The 21,244-nt window shown below is 43.9% G+C and overlaps 1 protein-coding gene across 12 annotated transcripts in view; it reads right to left on the bottom strand.

Annotated features, from left to right (window-relative positions):
* Positions 1-21,244, bottom strand: part of LOC112215327 (receptor-type tyrosine-protein phosphatase mu-like) — a 333,484-nt gene that overhangs the window by 188,857 nt on the left and 123,383 nt on the right. For all 12 annotated transcript variants that reach the window (XM_042298786.1, XM_042298787.1, XM_042298789.1 and 9 more), the window contains exons 5-7: positions 17,688-17,803; positions 11,087-11,261; positions 925-1,218 (exon numbers count right to left, since the gene is read on the bottom strand). In XM_042298786.1, coding sequence (XP_042154720.1) covers positions 925-1,218; positions 11,087-11,261; positions 17,688-17,803 — 585 coding nt within the window. The remainder of the gene's footprint in view (positions 1-924; positions 1,219-11,086; positions 11,262-17,687; positions 17,804-21,244) is intronic.

Genomic DNA, 21,244 nt, shown 5'->3' with positions numbered 1-21,244 from the left:
TAACGGCTACTACCTAACTATCTAACGGCTACTACCTAACTATCTAACGGCTACTACCTAACTATCTAATGGCTACTATCTAACGTCTGCTACCTAACTATCTAACGTCTACTACCTGACTATCTAACGGCTACTACCTAACTATCTAATGGCTACTACCTAACTATCTAACAGCTACTACCTAACTATCTAATGGCTACTATCTAACGTCTGCTACCTATCTATCTAACGGCTGCTACCTAACTATCTAACGGCTACTACCTAACTATCTAACGGCTACTACCTAACTATCTAACGGCTACTACCTAACTATCTAACGGCTACTACCTAACTATCTAACGGCTACTACCTAGCTATCTAACGTCTACTACCTAACTATCTAACGGTTACTACCTAACTACTTACCGGCTACTACCTAACTACTTACCGGCTACTACCTAACTATCTAACGGCTACTACCTAACGGCTACTATTTTCCGGCTATATTTTCCATTCCATCCTAATGGAAACCCTGTTTTTTGTGTTTTTTTCTTGGAATAGAAACATCATTATATTAATCAATTTAATTAAGCAAGTACCAGTCCAAAGTTTGGACACACCTACTCATTCCAGGATTTTTATTGACTGTCAGAGGACGTTTATTTGTTTGCTGAGTTTATCTAACCGCTGGTATGTAACCGCTGGTTTGTAACCGCTGGTATGTAACCGCTGGTATGTAACCGCTGGTATGTAACCGCTGGTATGTAACCGCTGGTATGTAACCGCTGGTATGTAACCGCTAGTATGTAACCGCTGGTATGTAACTGCTGGTATGTAACTGTACAACATCATACTGTATACATGGAAAAAGGGCCTTCTGCCACCCCCATGGTGTGTGTGTGTGTGTGCGCGCGCGTCTGCATCCCTGCACGTCTTGGGACTCACCGGCACACTTGGTCTTGGCCCTCAGGGGAGGTCCAGGGGCCCCTGTTCCTCCGTCCAGGGGGCGGGTGAGCAGAACGCTGATCTCGTACTCCGTGTCAGGGTCCAGGTGGCCAATCTTGTGTGTGGTCTTGTCCACGGGCTGGTTGTCAATGAGGCTGCCCGCCACTGTGCGGTACTCTACCTCCCGCTCCACGATGGGCCCGTCGCCGTTGATGGAGTTGGCGTTGAGCTGGATCCACAGGTAGGTGGCACCCACAGCGGTAAGCTGGGGCGGAGCAATGGGCACCGGGGGTTCTGGGGGACAAGAGGAAGAGATGAGAATTAGATAAGAAGTCTTAAATAGTAATTTCTATTGGTGGACAAATACTGTGAGATTACCTACCAAATGTTAATTATTTATAATATAATAATTATTTTATCCCCAGAGACACTTTATATTCATTCCCTAGGGTTTTTTATTCATACGGTCCAGGAACTGATATAACGTCAATATTAAATTGCAAAATATCTGTTCTGTTTCTTGATGATTCATTCGGACTCATTTTGAATACAAGAGAGATGGCAAAAAGCTCTCCACTTATTTAGTTTGTCCTAAACTATAACACGAGAGCTGTAATGTTTTGTACATTCTGACATTCGAGGACCAAAACATCTTAACTTCAGAAGAGTATATATATAAACCTGCAGTCAACGTAGAGAAACACTAAAACTATGCAAATACTACAGGTTCACTCTGCAAACAGAGCAGAACAGAGAGAATTCTCAATTACACCCAACGTGAATCTGCAGAGAAATAGAATGCATGTTCGCATGATATCGGTGGCTTACATCTTAAGTAGGAGCAATTAAGTGATTGTGGTGGCGGTGCCTCACACAAAGCCGGGAGTTCTGGGCTGAGGTGGAGAGCACGGTGAAAAAAGGGGAGATCCGAACCGAGGTAATGAGTTAAACCAATTAATTTCCTGACCTTCGCCAGTAGAACAGCCAACCTGAATCCATTACTCATCACTCCCACTGGTCCTGCTCTCTTTCTCCTGGTGACCCATTTCAACAATCTCCCTCTACTCTACCCAGCGCTCTCTGTCGTCCTGAAGAGACCTCTGAGGAGGATCCATTGTACCAAAGTCAGTCTATCGTGTTCAATCAGCAACAATAAGACAATGAGCCAATTCCTGTCCATTGTAAGGGTGAATGTTTTTGCTCTATCGGGGTGTTTTCAGTGCCGGGTCTAGGGAATGACTGACTCAACTTCCATGGACGTTGAGTCAACTCCCCCCCCCACACACACACAACACCCCCCACACACTCACACACAAACACCCCCCACCCCCCACACACAAACACCCCCCACACACACACACAACCCCCCACACACACACAACCCCCCCACACACACACACAAACCCCCCACACACACACACACCCCCCCCCACACACACACACACACAACCCCCCTCCCCACACACACACACACACAGTGTGTGTGACTTAGCCTATAGTTAGTACGTACCCTAATGATAGCTTGTCCGACAGGCCAGTCAGGTGTCATGGTGAGACCAAGTCTTTTTTATTTGACCTTTATTGAACTAGGCAAGTCAGTTAAGTCTGGCTACTCGGATGCATTTACTACCTGACTAGATAAGACTTGGATATCAGTGACTAATGTGAAGATTTGATCTCAGAGAGACTGAACAGTTTAGTTATCCCGATTTCCTTGCCTATAACACTGTTCTTTATACAGGAAGTGCATATGAGGGGTGAGGACATACACCTTTAGTTTACTGAATAAACAGTATATTAGGCTGTTGCTTTCATACAATACATCACGATTTACAGGAGTTTTCCAGTGGGAAGAAAAACAGGACCTCGGAGCGCTTTGTCGCCCCTCGGAGGTCTGTGTACTTCACACACACACCATGGCCTCTGATATCGATTGGAACCAGTGAGAACACCAATTACTGGTTAAGTAATGGCTCATCTGTCTTCCTGTCAGCCTGGCCTCATAACGTGTGACTTTTCCGTGAGATGGAAAAGACAGAATGTCTTCCCAGGGGCTGTATGTATCAAGCATCTCACAATACTAGTGCTGATCTAGGACCATCTGTAACTTTTAGATTGAAATGAATGAGATGGACAAGGGGACCTGATCCTAGATCTTCAGTGCTACTATGAGACGCTGTGTGAAATACGGCCCTAGATCTCTGTCTGTAATGTGCCCACTGGGTTGACGTCTGACTCTGGACTGTGTTTTATAGACTTCAGATATATTATACACACTGGAGTCAATGGAAGTGTCATTATTGGAAACGCTCCAAGTAAACTAGGTAACAACATGGAGCTACTGAAAATAGTTCTGTGTTATTGTTGTGGGTCGTGTGGTGGCATCGGTCAAGCTAAATTCTCTCTCGCTCTCCCTCTTGATACCCTGCCCCCTCTCTCCCCTCTCACTAGATGCTGTCTGCTCCGTGGCCCCAGGAGTTACCCAGTAGTCTCAGGGCCGCTCTCACAGCATGTGCCAGACCGGACAGACGTCATGGCAGCCCACTTGTTGACCCTCCCTGCATCTCATACCCCTTCCTCTTCCCTTTTCCCTGTTTACACCACTCTATACGTTTCATACCTGCGTTTGCATAGTGTTTCTTTCCTTTCATTGAGCCTGCCTGGAATGCCAGCGGGGTTTGCACTTTAGGTACTATTGTGTTGGTCCCATTGCGGCAGTCACCAGACAAGCGCAGGTATTTTTACAAAGACAACACATTTGAATACAGGTCGGTTACATTTAGACCAAGGGTAGCTAGGCAACTAGATTCAGCAGCGGGACGATTTTTGTCGGAGCGAGTGGTCGGGGGCCAGAAAATGATTATAAACATTTCTACACGGCAAATTGTTCAAAACTAAGACCAGAAAGAGATTGTATTTTAAAATTAAAATAATTTCATACCTTGATTACGCTTTTATTTTTTGGGAATACTTAACAGATGTAGAAAGTGTCAAAAAATTGCTGAATTCCTGGTGATTTTATAATTTTTCCATAGAGTATAGATGTACAATTCATTCTATTTTGATGAGGTGAGGGCCCTCGGAGTGTGGTGTCAGGAAAATAACCTCACACTCAACGTCAACAAAACTAAGGAGATGATTGTGGACTTCAGGAAACAGCAGAGGGAACACCCCCCCATCCACATCGATGGAACAGTAGTGGAGAGGGTAGCAAGTTTTAAGTTCCTCGGCGTACACATCACAGACAAACTGAATTGGTCCACTCACACAGACAGCATCGTGAGGAAGGCGCAGCAGCGCCTCTTCAACCTCAGGAGGCTGAAGAAATTCGGCTTGTCACCAAAAGCACTCACAAACTTCTACAGATGCACAATCGAGAGCATCCTGGCGGGCTGTATCACCGCCTGGTATGGCAACTGCACCGCCCTCAACCGTAAGGCTCTCCAGAGGGTAGTGAGGTCTGCACAACGCATCACCGGGGGCAAACTACCTGCCCTCCAGGACACCTACACCACCCGATTCTACAGGAAGGCCATAAAGATCATCAAGGACATCAACCACCCGAGCCACTGCCTGTTCACCCCGCTGCCATCCAGAAGGCGAGGTCAGTACAGGTGCATCAAAGCTGGGACCGAGAGACTGAAAAACAGCTTCTATCTCAAGGCCATCAGACTGTTAAACAGCCACCACTAACATTGAGTGGCTACTGCCAACACACTGTCAATGACACTGACTCTACTCCAGCCACTTTAATCATGGGAATTGATGGGAAATGATGTAAATGTATCGCTAGCCACTTTAAACAATGCTACCTTATATAATGTTACTTACCCTACATTGTTCATCTCATATGCATACGTTGATACTGTACTCTATATCATCGACTGCATCCTTATGTAATACATGTATCCCTAGCCACTTTAACTATGCCACTTGGTTTACATACTTATCTCATATGTATATACTGTACTCGATATCATCTACTGTATCTTGCCTATGCTGCTCTGTACCATCACTCATTCATATATCCTTATGTACATATTCTTTATCCCCTTACACTGTGTATGACAGTAGTTTTTTTGGGAATTGTTAGTTAGATTACTTGCTCGTTATTACTGCATTGTCGGAACTAGAAGCACAAGCATTTCGCTACACTCGCATTAACATCTGCTAACCATGTGTATGTGACAAATAAAATTTGATTTGATTTGATTTGATAGAGACCAACCACTCAGACAAAGGTTGTCTAGATGATTTAACCGTCTTTCTTTAGCAGTCAAGACAGCTGTCCTGATCCCTGGGGTACTGACTGATTTAACTGTTATCAGACGGCAAACAGGTGGAGACTCACATGCCAAATAAAAACCTCTTACTGTCTCGAGAAGCAGTGAGAGAGAACAGAGAGAGAATGAGAACACAGAGAGAGTGAGAGAGAAAACAGAGAGAGAGCGAACACAGAGAGAGAGTGAACACACAGAGAGAGAGCGAACAGAGAGAGAGCGAACACACAGAGAGCGAACACCCAGAGAGAGAGCGAACACCCAGAGAGAGAGCGAACACCCAGAGAGAGAGCGAACACCCAGAGAGAGAGCGAACACCCAGAGAGAGAGCGAACACCCAGAGAGAGAGCGAACACACAGAGAGAGAGCGAACACACAGAGAGAGAGCGAACACACAGAGAGAGAGCGAACACACAGAGAGAGAGCGAACACACAGAGAGAGAGCGAACACACAGAGAGAGAGCGAACAGAGCGAGAGAACAGAGGGAGAGAACCGAGCGAGAGAACAGAGAGAGAACAGAGAGAGAGAGCACGATGCCACCTCATCGTCAGCTCAGATTAACTTTGAGATGAAGTGACAGTTCAATCTGGCTGTGCGGTGGAGTTAGACGGCGGGGCTTGTAAGGTGTTCTAGCAGTCTCCATTTCCTCTAAGCCGATACCACATCATCTCTGACATTTTGTTTGGGTTGGGGGAAGAAAGAAAGAGATAAATAAGATATCAGGTCCTTCAACAGCTTCGGGAGGGCCAGGCAATCGATCCTTCGAGGCCACTGACGCGTAGCAGAATGGGAAAACAAAAGGTTGGAGCCACATCGTACTGACGGGTGCCGTGTGATGTGTCAGGCCTCACTCCCTTTCACCTCCACGTGGGTATCGACCATCAGTAATGACTAAACAGCATAATGCGCTGGGGCTGACATTACAGACAACACCAATCTGTGTGGTGAGAGGATTTGTTTTCTTTCAAACACTGAGCATTTGATTGAGTCTGCCGAGAGTTACAGAGGGGTGTAGTTTGCACTTTTGGGACTATCCTACTGGCTCCATTGGGCCAGGCAAGCGTAATCAATTGCAGCTGAAGTATAAACAAAACAAATAGTATTTAAGTCGAATTCTGGAGGAGTGATATCCCCATCATCACCACGTTGCCCAACAAATAAAAGGGACTTCATCCATAATTACAGTTGAACTACAAGTCCCACTTTACAGTTGAACTACAAGTCCCACTTTACAGTTGAACTACAAGTCCCACTTGCTCAACAACCTAGAGGTCATAAAAGAGTGCCCCTTGTTCAAAGAGCCTGCTCGCGGCAGCAAGCAAGTCTACGTGTGGTCGCCATGTGGTTGGTGGTGGCGCTCAGCTGTCGACGTGGCGCTGGATGGCTGCATGTAGCCATAACTGCTGAGTCAGCAAGCAGCGAGCCGTGTGGACTGGAGAGGCACTATGAAACTAAAAGCAGCTGTGACTTTATATAGCACCTGCTGCTAGCCACACCCTCCCAGTGGTCACAGGGCCCTACCCTAAACAGGCTATATATGAAGTGTTATTGGCTGGTCGACTTCCATGCAACCCAACCTCTAAGCCCGCACGGTTCCCCAGATGACTGGTCCCTGTCCCATGGGCTGTGGAAGCTTATGTAAACTCCCCTTCTGGGTACCATTAGGATTGTGCTGAAATGATTAGGGTTCAATATTTAGAAAGGAGTTCGAAAACATGGTCAGAGAGATGTTGGATGTTCTGTGAGCACGCTTGTTGTTGCTAGTGTGGCAGTGCTAGCCATGTGTAACCGATGTGAATTGGCTAGCTAGTTAGCGGGGTGCACGCGAACAGCATTTCAAATCAGTGATGTCACTCGCTCTAAGACCTTGAAGTAGTTGTTCCCCCTGCTCTACAAGGGCTGTGGCTTTTGTGGAGCGATGTGTAACGATGCTTCGTGGGAGGCAGTTTTTTTATTTTAATTTGATTATTTTACCCCTTTATCTCCCCAATTTTGTGGTATCCAATTGGTAGTAGTTAATCTTGTCTCATCGCTGCACCTCCCGTACGGACTCGGGAGAGGCGAAGGTCGAGAGCCATGCTTCCTCTGAAACAACCCAACCAAGCCACACTGCTTCTTGACACAATGCACATCCAACCCGGAAGCCAGCCGCACCAATGTGTTGGAGGAAACACCGTACACCTGGCGACCTGGTCAGCGTGCACTGCGCCCGGCCCTCGACAGGAGTCGCTAGTGCACGATGAGACAAGGACATCCTTGCCGACCAAACCCTCCCTAACCCAGACGACGCTGGGCCAATTGAGCACCGCCACATGGAGCCTGGGCTCGAACCCAGAATCTCTGGTGGCACAGCTAGCACTGCGATGCAGTGCCTTAGACCACTGCACCACCCGGGAGGTAGTTGTTGATGTGTGCAGAGTCCCTGGTTCGCACCCAGGTCGAGGCGAGGAGAGGGACAGAAGCTATACTGTTACACATGGTATGCTAATAAGCCTGTGAGATTCACAAACAGTAGTTCTAACTCCAGGCAATGATAGTGCTTCTTAATGGTGCAATATGGAGGTCAGGTCTGTTCAGAAAGGGAGCTTTTGTTCATTCTAGGGGTGCAGTGTATGCCTAAGCTACTGATACAGGCACATTAGGTATGGCTAAGGCACAGTGTTCTGAGATGGATGCCAAGCCCTCCCTTGTGACCTAGCTGGCCAAGCTCTGACAAAGAGGTCATCTAAAGAGACTCAATACCTTGAACTACATCCAAAGTCAGAGCAAAAAGTGACATTCACTTCAAACAAAAAGTAAAAGGATCAATGTCCAAAACCAAAAGTGCAAATCTAAACCATTCTCTAGGTTAACATACACCTGTGCAGTAGGTAGCGTTCCAGGTGAATAATATATCCTCTAACTGGCAGTAGTGGTATAGTAATGTCCCTCTCTGGGACCTGTTGGGCCATGTGGGGGTTAAACAGTACAACGTGAATAATTTATAACCCCAGCCATTCTTCTACATGCCTCAGGTCAGCCTATATGACCACAGCAGGGTTAAAGGCCCAGTGCAGTCAACATTCAGTTTTCCCTGTGTTTAATATCATATTGTACAACAGCTGATGAAACCAACACTGTAGAAGTGTGAAAACATTTCATCAGTGTTGTTTCCTGATAGTTACTGGTTGAAAATACAATCTACACAGGACCTTCTAATCAGCAGGTTTGCATGGGCAGGAGTGTCGGCTTTCCATGGTGACATCACCATGCGGTAATTTGGTTAATAGAACGGCAAAGAGAGTTAAACCTCTCTGCCAATAATAGCCAACGGCAAAGAGAGTTACAAACCTCTCTGCCAATAATAGCCAACGGCAAAGAGAGTTACAAACCTCTCTGCCAATAATAGCCAACGGCAAAGAGAGTTACAAACTTCTCTGCCAATAATAGCCAGCGGCAAAGAGAGTTACAAACCTCTCTGCCAATAATAGCCAACGGCAAAGAGAGTTACAAACCTCTCTGCCAATAATAGCCAGCGGCAAAGAGAGTTACAAACCTCTCTGCCAATAATAGCCAACGGCAAAGAGAGTTACAAACCTCTCTGCCAATAATAGCTCGTTCAGTTTCCCTTCCTACTCAAACCACTCCCAGACAGTCCTAGCTAAATTCTTGCTTGGGAAATGGTGTCTTGGTAAAAAGCTATTTTTGCCCATTTTAATGAAAATCTATTATAGTAAGGTACTTAATTGTTGCCCAAAAACAATTTGAGATTGATATAAAAACGGCTGCATTGGGACTTTAAAGACCGTTCTTGGGTCAGTATCCCTGGTACTCGGTGTCCTTGACTAGATCTGGGATCAGCCCCTGTCCCTGTCCCCATCCATAGATCTGGGATCTGGGATCAGCCCCCCTCCCCTCTGTAGATCTGGGATCAGCCCCCCTCCTGTAGATCTGGGATCAGCCCCCTCCTGTAGATCTGGGATCAGCCCCCCTCTGTGTAGATATGGGATCAGCCCCCCCCTCTGTAGATATGGGATCAGCCCCCTCCGTATAATCCTATTCATTATGATCTGAAAGGCTAAACTGATCCTATATCAGCACTCCTACTCTGACTGTGTGAAAACAGGACCAGTAGGGTCACCAACTCAGAGAAGAGCTGTGCACTCTGCTGACAAAGCCACCACACGTCTTCACTAGACGAAACACTTCCTCATAAATTGGATGGAATAAAACAAGTGGTAAAAACGAGCCGTAGCCGAGTCGGTGCTGGCAAATTCATAAAAATTATGTGAATATGAAAAGTTTCCTAAATGAAATATTAGATCAGTGAGGGGGGGACAAACGGCCGGGATGAAAACATGTAGACAACTCAATTGAAAAGGGAACTGGTTGTTGCTGTTATAATACGTTTTCCAATCCTTCTCCAGTGTTGGTGATCGTGTACCCACTGGAGCCACTTCTTGTTGTTAGCTGATACGAGTGGAACCTAGTGTGGTTGTTTGCTGCAATAGCCCATTTGTGGAAAGGACTGACAAGTTGTGTGTTCCGAGAAGCCGTTCTCCACACCACTGTTGTACTGCACCATTATTTCACTGTTTGTGACCTGCCTGTTAGCTTGTACGATTCTTGCCCTTCGACCTTTCGTCAACAAGGTGTTTTTCCCCCTTCAGGACTGCCGCTGACTGGATGTTTTGTTTGTCGCGTCATTCTAGGTAAACCCTACACACGTCGTGCGAGAGGCACTGGCTAGCCGTTTCTGAGATACTGGAAACGAAGCACCTGGCATGGATGATCACACCATGCTCAAAGTTGCTTTAGGTCACTTGTTTTGCCCATCCTAACGTTCAATCGAACAGTAACTCAATGCCTCGATGCCTGTTTTATATAGTCTATAGGAGCGAACCATTTTCATGAACGGGGTGGTGTACCTAATAAACAGTACAACATGCACACACACACAAACACACACACACACACACACACACACACACACACACACACACACACACACCTCCTCCGACACATTGTCAGTGAGGCCGCTGCTGGCGCCTGCTGCACACAGAGACAGAGTGTGATGGTGGAAACGCGCAGGGCTATTTGAGAGTGATTGACAGGTCTCTATCTGGCAGGCCAGGATTATAGCTATCCCTCACACTGAACTTCCTAAGAGAGACATTTAGAGTACAATAGAGGCCAATCACTAAGGCTGAACCTGAGCTATGGAGATTGGAGAGAGAGAGAGAGAGGCCCACTCTTGGCCTTGACATTGGAAATTATACAATAAAATGACAGACTGGTTTGTGACTGGTTGAAGAAATTAACTTAATTAAATATCTATTATAGTTGATTAAAAGTCAAAGTGAAATGCTATTTCATAACTCTTTCACTCTTAGAGCTACTGTATGCATAGGGATAACACTACCATGAACAGTATACTGTATGCATAGGGATAACACTACCATGAACAGTATACTGTATGCATAGGGATAACACTACCATGAACAGTATACTGTATGCATAGGGATAACACTACCATGAACAGTATACTGTATGCATAGGGATAACACTACCATGAACAGTATACTGTATGCATAGGGATAACACTACCATGAACAGTATACTGTATGCATAGGGATAACACTACCATGAACAGTATACTGTATGCATAGGGATAACACTACCATGAACAGTATACTGTATGCATAGGGATAACACTACCATGAACAGTATACTGTAGGCATAGGGATAACACTACCATGAACAGTATACTGTATGCATAGGGATAACACTACCATGAACAGTATACTGTACAGTAGTCCCTGACGTAGCACCTATTTGTGAGGAAACTGTACCGGTCTTTTTGGCAAGTCAATATAGGAGGCACAAGCAGAACGTGACTTACGTTTGACGGTCAGGTCGGCATAACTGGACACGCCCACACCCTTGTCTGAGTGGACGATGCAGCGGAAGCGTCCAGAGTCTCCCTTAGTGGTGTTCTCCACGTCAAACGTGGCGGTGTAGCGGCGAGAGTTCACCGGCTTGGTCTCTCTCATCGGGGCCCGTCTCCCTCCGATACCCTGGTAGGAAAATACACAGCAACACACGATCATGTAAATGTACAGTTGAAGTCGGAAGTTTACATACACCTTAGCCAAATACATTTAAACTCAGTTTTTCACAATTCCTGACCTTTAATCATAGTAAAAATTCCCTGTTTTAGGTCAGTTAGGGTCACCACTTTATTAGAAGAATGTGAAATGTCAGAATAATAGTAGAGAGAATGATTTATTTCAGCTTTTATTTCTTTCATCACATTCCCAGTGGGTCAGAAGTTTATATACACTCAATTAGTATTTGGTAGCATTGCCTTTAAATTGTTTAACTTGGGTCAAAGGTTTCAGGTAGCCTTCCACAAGCTTCCCACAATACCTTGGGTGAATTTTGGCCCATTCCTCCTGACAGAGCTGGTGTAACTGGTGTAACTGAGTCAGGTGTGCAGGCCTCCTTTCTTGCACACGCTTTATCAGTTCTGCCCACAAATTGTCTATAGGATTGAGGTCAGGGCATTGTGATGGCCACTCCAATACATTGACTTTGTTGTCCTTAAAAGCCATTTGCCATAACTTTGGAAGTATGCATTAGGTCATTGTCCATTTGGAAGACCCATTTGCAACCAAGCTTTAATTTCCCGACTGATGTCTTGAGATGTTACTTTAATATATCCACATACTTTTCCCCACTCATGATGCCATCTATTTTGTGAAGAGCACCAGTCCCTCCTGCAGCAAAGCACCCCCACAAAATTATGCTGCCACCCCCATGCTTCATGGTTGGGATGGTGTTCTTCGGCTTGCAAGCCTCCCCATTTTTCCTCCAAACATAACGATGGTCATTATGGCCAAACAGTTCTATTTTTGTTTCATCAGACATTTCTCCAAAAAGTATGATCTTTGTCCCCATGTGCAGTTGCAAACCGTAGTCTGGCTATTTTTATGGCAGTTTGGAGGATTGGCTTCTTCCTTGCTGAACGGCCTTTCAGGTTATGTCGATATAGGACTCAATTTACTGTGGATATAGATACTTTTGTACCTGTTTCCTCCAGCATCTTCACAAGGTCCTTTGCTGTTGTTCTGGGATTGATTTGCACATTTCGCACCAAAGTACATTCATCTCTAGGAGACAGAACCCATCTCCTTTCCTGAGCGGTATGACGGCTGCATGGTCACATGGTGTTTATACTTGCATACTATTGTTTCTCCAGATGAACGTGGTACCTCCCAAGGATTAACCAGACTTGTGGAGGTCTACATTTTTTTCTGAGGTCTTGGCTGATTTCTTTTGATTTTCCCATTATATCAAGCAAAGAGGCACTGAGTTTGAAAGTAGGCCTTGATTTCTATCCACAGGTACACCTCCAAATGACTCAAATTATGTCAATTAGGCTATCAGAAGCTTCTAAAGCCATGTATTTTCCAAGCTGTTTAAAGGCACAGTCAACTTGGTGTATGTAAACTTCTGACCCACTGGAATTGTGATACAGTGAATTATAAGTGAAATAATCTGTCTGTAAACAATTGTTGGGAAAATTACTTGTGACCGACTTGCCAAAACTATAGTTTGTCTCCAACCTAAGTGTATGGAACTTCCGACTTCAACTGTACATTAGGAGTGTTGTGACAAACACATTCCCCATCCAAACTGGTTCCCCTCATTTGACAAATTGAGTCGTCTGCAGTAACTCTTGTCAATCTTTGTTTATGAAGTCAACACTGCCAGCATGGTGTAGACTAGGGTACAGTAGAATGTACTGCAGATTGAAGCAGTACATTGTAAACACATGAGCTGAGACCTATTGAAGAGTGTCTGCAGGCTATAGGGTCTAACACCATTGGGCTAACCAGCAGGTTTCCACATTCCGCTGGTCGGTTTATGAATAGGAGAGGAGTATGTGGCTGCCTGGCAGGCAACGCTAGTCTAGTCCACCTGGGGAACAGCATCGGTGCAGACGGTCACAGAGCGGTCAAACTGAACCACTGACGGTCCAATACTTTAGATGGGAGAGAGAACAACAGACCAGACAGAGCACTGGCCATCATGTTAGAGGAGAAATCCTCCCAATGTTTATGTTAGGGGAGATATCCTCCCGATGTTTATGTTAGGGGAGATATCCTCCAGATGTTTATGTTAGGGGAGATATCCTCCAGATGTTTATGTTAGGGGAGATATCCTCCCGATGTTTATGTTAGGGGAGATATCCTCCCGATGTTTATGTTGGAGGAGGTATCCTCCCAATGTTTATGTTGGAGGAGGTATCCTCCCGATGTTTATGTTGGGGGAGGTATCCTCCTGATGTTTATGTTAGGGGAGGTATCCTCCTGATGTTTATGTTAGGGGAGGTATCCTCCTGCTGTTTATGTTAGGGGAGATATCCTCCAGATGTTTATGTTGGAGGAGGTATCCTCCCAATGTTTATGTTGGAGGAGGTATCCTCCCAATGTTTATGTTGGAGGAGGTATCCTCCTGCTTTTTATGTTAGGGGAGGTATCCTCCTGATGTTTATGTTAGGGGAGGTATCCTCCTGATGTTTATGTTAGGGGAGGTATCCTCCTGATGTTTATGTTAGGGGAGGTATCCTCCTGCTGTTTATGTTAGGGGAGGTATCCTCCTGCTGTTTATGTTAGGGAGGTATCCTCCTGATGTTTATGTTAGGGAGGTATCCTCCTGATGTTTATGTTAGGGAGGTATCCTCCTGCTGTTTATGTTAGGGGAGGTATCCTCCTGCTGTTTATGTTAGGGAGGTATCCTCCTGCTGTTTATGTTAGGGGAGGTATCCTCCTGCTGTTTATGTTAGGGAGGTATCCTCCTGCTGTTTATGTTAGGGAGGTATCCTCCTGCTGTTTATGTTAGGGGAGGTATCCTCCTGATGTTTATGTTAGGGAGGTATCCTCCTGATGTTTATGTTAGGGAGGTATCCTCCTGATGTTTATGTTAGGGGAGGTATCCTCCTGATGTTCATGTTTGTGGAGGTATCCTCCTGCTGTTTATGTTAGGGGAGGTATCCTCCTGATGTTCATGTTTGTGGAGGTATCCTCCTGCTGTTTATGTTAGGGGAGGTATCCTCCTGATGTTTATGTTAGGGGAGATATCCTCCTGATGTTTATGTTAGGGGAGATATCCTCCTGATGTTTATGTTAGGGGAGGTATCCTCCTGATGTTTATGTTAGGGGAGATATCCTCCTGATGTTTATGTTAGGGGAGATATCCTCCTGATGTTTATGTTAGGGGAGATATCCTCCCAATTTTTTCTTTTGGTGCATGAAATTGGAAGAGGGGGTCAAATACAACTTCTGGCAATACCAGGAGTGTTGTGTCAGCAGGCTGTGTGTATGTTTGTGTTCGTCTGCTGGTCTGTTTGAAGAGCGAGAGGGACAGAGAATCCTGTCAGCAAGCGCCACGCTGTGTGTTCTCTCTGCACCCCGGCTTCCTCACAGCTGTCACCACACACACGCCGACAAAACCAAACACACACACACCCATACCAGATGGGGGGCCATTTGTTTGTCAGGAATATTTCTTCATTACTGTCACCGGGGGGGATTTCACTTAATGCTAGTGTTTCATCTCCGGCATTAACGAGGATGAAAGGAATTCGTTAAGAGGAGCGATTACCTCATTTACTGTCAACCTACCGATAGCACACTGATCTACCTCACACACTGTCAACCTACAGATAACACAGTGATATGCAGATGACAAGAACATTTACAACAGAATTTCAACATTCTTGTAGGGAAGGACACTCAACAAGCACTTCCACAAATGACTGATGATTGGCTGAGAGAAATTGATGATAAAAAGATTGTGGGGGCTGTCTTGTTAGACTTCAGCGCAGCTTTTGACATTATTGATCATAGTCTGCTGCTGGAAAAACGTATGTGTTATGGCTTTACACCCCCTGCTATAATGTGGATTAAGAGTTACTTGTCTAACAGAACACAGAGGGTGTTCTTTAATATTAGCCTATCAAATATAATCCAGTTAGAATCATGAATTCCCCAGAGTAGCTGTTTAGGCCCCTTGCTTTTTAAAATTTTTACTAATGACATGCCACTGACTTTGAGTAAAGCCAGAGTTTCTATGTATACGGATGACTCAACGCTATACACGTCAGCTACTACAGCGACTGAAATGACTGCAAAACGCCACAAAGAGCTGCAGTTAGTTTCAGATTGGGTGGCAAGGAATAAGTTAGCCCTAAATATTTCTAAAACTAAAAGCATTTTACTTAGAACAAAACACTCACTAAACTCTAAACCTCAACTAAATATTGTAATAAATAAGGTGGAAATTGAGAAAGTTGAGATGACTAAACTGCTTGGAGTAACACTAGATTGGAAACTGTCATGCTCAAAACATATTGATGCAGTAGTAGCTAAGATGGGGAGAAGTCTGTCTATAATAAAGCGATGCTCTGTTTTAACAACACTATCAACAAGGCAGGTCCTACAGGCCCTAATTTTGTCGCACCTTGACTACTGTTCAGTCGTGTGGTCAGGTGCCACAAAAATGGACTAAGGAATATTGCAATTGCCTCAGAACAGGGCAGCACGGCTGGCTGAAAACAGAGAGAAAACATTAATAATATGCATGACAATCTCTCCTGGCTGAAAGTGGAGGAGAGATTGACTTCATCACTACTTTTATTAATGAGAGGTATTGACATGTTGAATGCACTGAGCTGTCTGTCTAAACTACTGGCACAAAGCTCGGCACCCATGCATACCCCACAAGACATGCCACCAGAGGTCTCTTCACAGTCCCCAAGTCCAGAACAGACTATGGGAGGCACACAGTACTACATAGAGCCATGATTACATGGAACTCTATTCCACATCAAGTAACTGACGCAAGCAGTAAAATTAGATTTAAAAAACAAGAAAAAATAACCTTATGGAACAGCAGGGACTGTGAGGCAACACACACTAGTTTGAGAAACAGACTCCTCACAAGTCCTCAACTGGCAGCTTCATTAAATAGTATGTGAAAAACACCAGTCTCAACGTCAACAGTGAAGATGTGACTCCTGGAATCTGGCCTTCTAGGCAGAATTGCAAAGAAAAAGCCATATCGCAGACTGGCCAACAAAAAGAAAAGATTGAGATGGGCAAAAGAACACAGACACCGGTCAGAGGAACACTGGAGTTTTACAAGAATAGACTGATGAGTTTCAGAAGAAAGTCTTTGTTTCTGGACATTTTGAGCCTGTCATGGAACCCACAAATGCTGATGCTCCAGATTCTCAACTAATTTAAAGGCCAGTTTAATTGCTTCTTTAAACAGAACAACAGTTTGCAGCTGTGCTAACATAATTGCAAAAGGGTTTTCTAATGATCAATTAACCTTTTAAAATGATAAACTTTGATTAGCTAACACAACGTGCCATTGGATCACAGGAGTGATGGTTGCTGATAATTTGCCTCTACGCCTATGTAGATATTCCATTTTTATTTAAATCTGCAGTTTCCAGCTACAATAGTAATTTACAGCATTAACATCTACACTGTATTTCTGATCAATTTGATGTTATTTTAAAATGGACAAATGTTTTTTTTTTTAACAAGGACATTTCTAAGTGACTCCAAACTTTTGAACAGTAGTGTAGGTCTGTTCAGAGTAGGGCCCTCATTAGGTAGGTAGAGGTCTGTTCAGAGTAGGGCCCTCATTAGGTAAGTAGAGGTCTGTTCAGAGTAGGGCCCTCATTAGGTAGGTAGAGGTCTGTTCAGAGTAGGGCCCTCATTAGGTAGGTAGAGGTCTGTTCAGAGTAGGGCCCTCATTGGGTAGGTAGAGGTCTGTTCAGAGTAGGGCCCTCATTAGGTAGGTAGAGGTCTGTTCAGAGTAGGGCCCTCATTAGGTAGGTAGAGGTCTGTTCAGAGTAGGGCCCTCATTAGGTAGGTAGAGGTCTGTTCAGAGTAGGGCCCTCATTGGGTAGGTAGAGGTCTGTTCAGAGTAGGGCCCTCATTAGGTAGGTAGAGGTCTGTTCAGAGTAGGGCCCTCATTAGGTAGGTAGAGGTCTGTTCAGAGTAGGGCCCTCATTAGGTAGGTAGAGGTCTGTTCAGAGTAGGGCCCTCATTAGGTAGGTAGAGGTCTGTTCAGAGTAGGGCCCTCATTAGGTAGGTAGAGGTCTGTTCAGAGTAGGGCCCTCATTAGGTAGGTAGAGGTCTGTTCGGAGTAGGGCCCTCATTAGGTAGGTAGAGGTCTGTTCGGAGTAGGGCCCTCATTAGGTAGGTAGAGGTCTGGATCCTTCCGCTCCACAGTAATGTCATGGAGAACGGTGGAAAACACAGAGCTTCTCATTTCAGGTCCAGATGTCAACCAAGGTTCAAGAAGATGTGCCATACACAAGGAGTCTGGTAATGGCAGTTTGTCTTCATGTGACACCAACACTGTGGCATTAAGGATCTAAAATGACAGCATAGGACTGTTTAAGGTCAAAATTGACTTGCCTGTAACCAGAGGTTGTGGCTGTCTTGTGGTCGACCGTTGACTGTGCACTGGAAGGTGGCGGTCTGCCTGGCGTTGACCTCCACACCTTTGATGTGGAGGAAGTGTGGGGTGCTCACTGCAAAATAGATATACACACACATTAATAACCTAGACCATATGAAGCATTCTAATTAAAGTATATTCATGTATTATTGTCTCATCCACTATCAGTTGAATTTAATTACAGTCTAACATTTCCATTCCATTCATATTGAGCATACTGTGGGTAAATTCATACTTTTTTTCCCCCTCAGGATTTCCATTTCTCAACCTATCCAATAGGCTGGGCATGTACAGTTGAAGTCGGAAGATTACATACATCAGTTTTTCACAATTCCTGACATTTAATAATAGTAAAAATTTCCCGTCTTAGGTCAGTTAGGATCACCACTTTATTTTAGGAACGTGAAATGTCAGAAAAAAATTGAATGATTTATTTCAGCTTTTTTGCTAGCATTGCCTTTACATTGTTTAACTTGGGTCAAACGTTTTGGGTAGCCTTCCACAAGCTTCCCACAATAAGTTGGGTGAACTTCAGCCAATTCCTCCTGACAGAGCTGGTGTAACTGAGTCAGGTTTGTAGGCCTCCTTGCTTGCACACGCTTTTTCAGTTCTGCCCATAAATTTTCAATAGGATTGAAGTCAGGACTTTGTGATTGCCACTCCAATACCTTGACTTTGTTGTCCTTAAGCCATTCTGCCACAACTTTGGAAGTATGCTTGGGGTCATTGTCCATTTGGAAGACCCATTTGCGACCAAGCTTTAACTTCCTGACTGATGTCTTGAGATGTTGCTTCAATATATCCACATAAATTTCCCTCCTCACAATGCCATCTATTTTGTGAAGTGCACTAGTCCCTCCTGCAGCAAAGCACCCCCACAACATGATGCTGCCACCCCCGTTCTTCACAGTTGGGATGGTGTTCTTCGGCTTGCAAGCCTCCCCATTTTTCCTCCAAACATAACGATGGTCATTATGGCCAAACAGTTCTATTTTTGTTTCATCAGACAATACTCCAAAAAGTACGATCTTTGTCCCCACGTGTAGTTGCAAACCGTAGTCTGGCTTTTTTATGACAGTTTTGGAGCAGTGGCTTCTTCCTTGCTGAGTGGCCTTTCAGGTTACGTCGATATAGGACTTGTTTTATTGTGGATATAGATAATTTTGTACCTGTTTCCACCAGCATCTTCATAAGGTCCTTTGCTGTTGTTCTGGGATTGATTTGCACCACGGCCGCGTGGTCACCTGGTGTTTATTTTTAGGTCGACCGATTAATCAGAATGGCTGATTAATTAGGGCCGATTTCAAGTTTTCATAACAATCGGTAATCAGCATTTTTGGACACCGATCATGGCCGATTACATTGCACTCCACGAGGAGCCTGCGTGGCAGGCTGACTACCTGTTATGTGAGTGCAGCAAGGAGCCAAGTTAAGGTGCTAGCTAGCATTAAACGTATCTTATAAAAAAACAATCAATCTTAACATAATCACTAGTTAACTACACATGGTTGACAATATTACTAGTTTATCTAGCGTGTCCTGCGTTGCATATAATCGATGCGGTGCCTGTTAATTTGTCATTGAATCATAGCCTACTTCGCCAAACAGGTGATTTAACAATCGCATTCGTGAGAAAAGCACTGTCGTTGCACCAATGTGTACCTAACCATAAACATCAACACCTTTCTTAAAATCAATACACAAGTACATTTTTTAAAACCTGCATATTTAGTTAATATTGCCTGCTAACATGAATTTCATTTAACTTGGGAAATTTTGTCACTTCTCTTGCGTTCTGTGCAACAGAGTCAGGGTATATGCAGTAGTTTGGGCCACCTGGCTCATTGAAAACTATGTGAAGACTATTTCTTCCGAACAAAGACAGCCAACTTTGCCAAACGGGGGATGATTTAACAAAAGTGCATTTTCGAAAAAAGTACAATCGTTGCACAAATCTACCTAACCTTAAACATAAATGCCTTTCTTAAAATCAATACACAGAAGTATATTTTGTTAAACCTGCATATTTAGCTAAAGGAAATCCAGGTTAGAAGGCAATATTAAACTAGGGAAATTGTGTCACGTCTCTTGCATTCTGTGCAACAGTGCCAGGGTATATGCAACAGTTTGGGCCGCCTGGCTCGTTGCGAACAAATTTGCCAGAATTTTACGTAAAAATGACATAACATTGAAGGTTGTGCAATGTAACAGGAATATTTAGACTTATGGATGCCACCCGTTAGATAAAATACAGAACTGTTCTGTATTTCACTGAAAATAGTAAACGTTTTGTTTTCGAAATTAGTTTCCGTATTTTACAATATTAATGAACTAAGGCTTGTATTTCCGTGTGTTATTATGTTATAATTAAGTATATGATTTGATAGAGCAGTCTGACTGAGCGGTGGTAGGCAGCAGCAGGCTCGTAAACATTCATTCAAACAGCACTTTTGTGCATTTTGCCAGCAGCTCTTTGCTGTACTTCAAGCATTGAGCTGTTTATGACTTCAAGCCTTTCAACTCCCGAGATTAGGCTGGTGTAACCGATGTGAAATGGCTGGCTAGTTAGCGGGGTGAGCGCTGTTACACTGGCAATACTAAAGCGCCTATAAGAACATCCAATAGTCAAAAGGTATATGAAATACAGATGGTATAGAGAGAAATAGTCCTATAATTCCTATAATAACTACAACCTAAAACTTCTTACCTGGGAATATTGAAGACTCATGTTAAAAGGAACCACCAGCTTTCATATGTTCTCATGTTCTGAACAAGGAACTTAAACATTAGCTTTTTTACATAGCACATATTGCACATTTACTTTCTTCTCCAACACTTTTGTTTTTGCATAAACCAAATTGAACATGTTTCATTATTTATTTGAGGCTAAATGGATTTTATTGATGTATTATATTAAGTTAAAATAAAAGTGTTCATTCAGTATTGTTGTAATTGTCATTATTACAAATAAATAAAAATCGTCCGATTAATCGGTATCTGCTTTTTTTGGTCCTCCAATAATCTGTATTGGTATTGAAAAATTATAAAAATCGGTCAACCTCTAGTGTTTATACTTGCATACTATTTTTTGTACAGATGAACGTGGTACCTTCAGGCATTTGGAAATTGCTCCCAAGGATGAACCAGACTTGTGGAGGTCCACCATTTTTTTCTGTGGTCTTGGCTGATTTCTTTTGATTATCCCATGATGTCAAGCAAAGAGGGACTGAGTTTGATGGTAGGCCTTGAAATACATCCTACAGGTACACTTCCTATAGGTACACTTCCAATTGACTCAGATGTCAATTAGCCTATCAGAAGCTTCTAAAGCCATGACATAATTTTCTGGAATTTAAAGGCAGTCATCTTAGTGTATGTAAACTTCTGACCCACTGGAATTGTGATACAGTGAATTATAAGTGAAATAATCTGCCTGTAAACAATTGTTGGAAAAATTACAAATGTCATGCACAAAGTAGATGTCCTAACCGACTTGCCAAAACTATTGTTTGTT

This window comes from Oncorhynchus tshawytscha, linkage group LG16 (assembly GCF_018296145.1).
Source record: "Oncorhynchus tshawytscha isolate Ot180627B linkage group LG16, Otsh_v2.0, whole genome shotgun sequence".
NCBI lineage: Eukaryota > Metazoa > Chordata > Actinopteri > Salmoniformes > Salmonidae > Oncorhynchus > Oncorhynchus tshawytscha.
The sequence above is the reverse complement of the archived record's forward strand: the minus strand, read 5'-3'. Positions and strand labels throughout refer to the sequence as shown.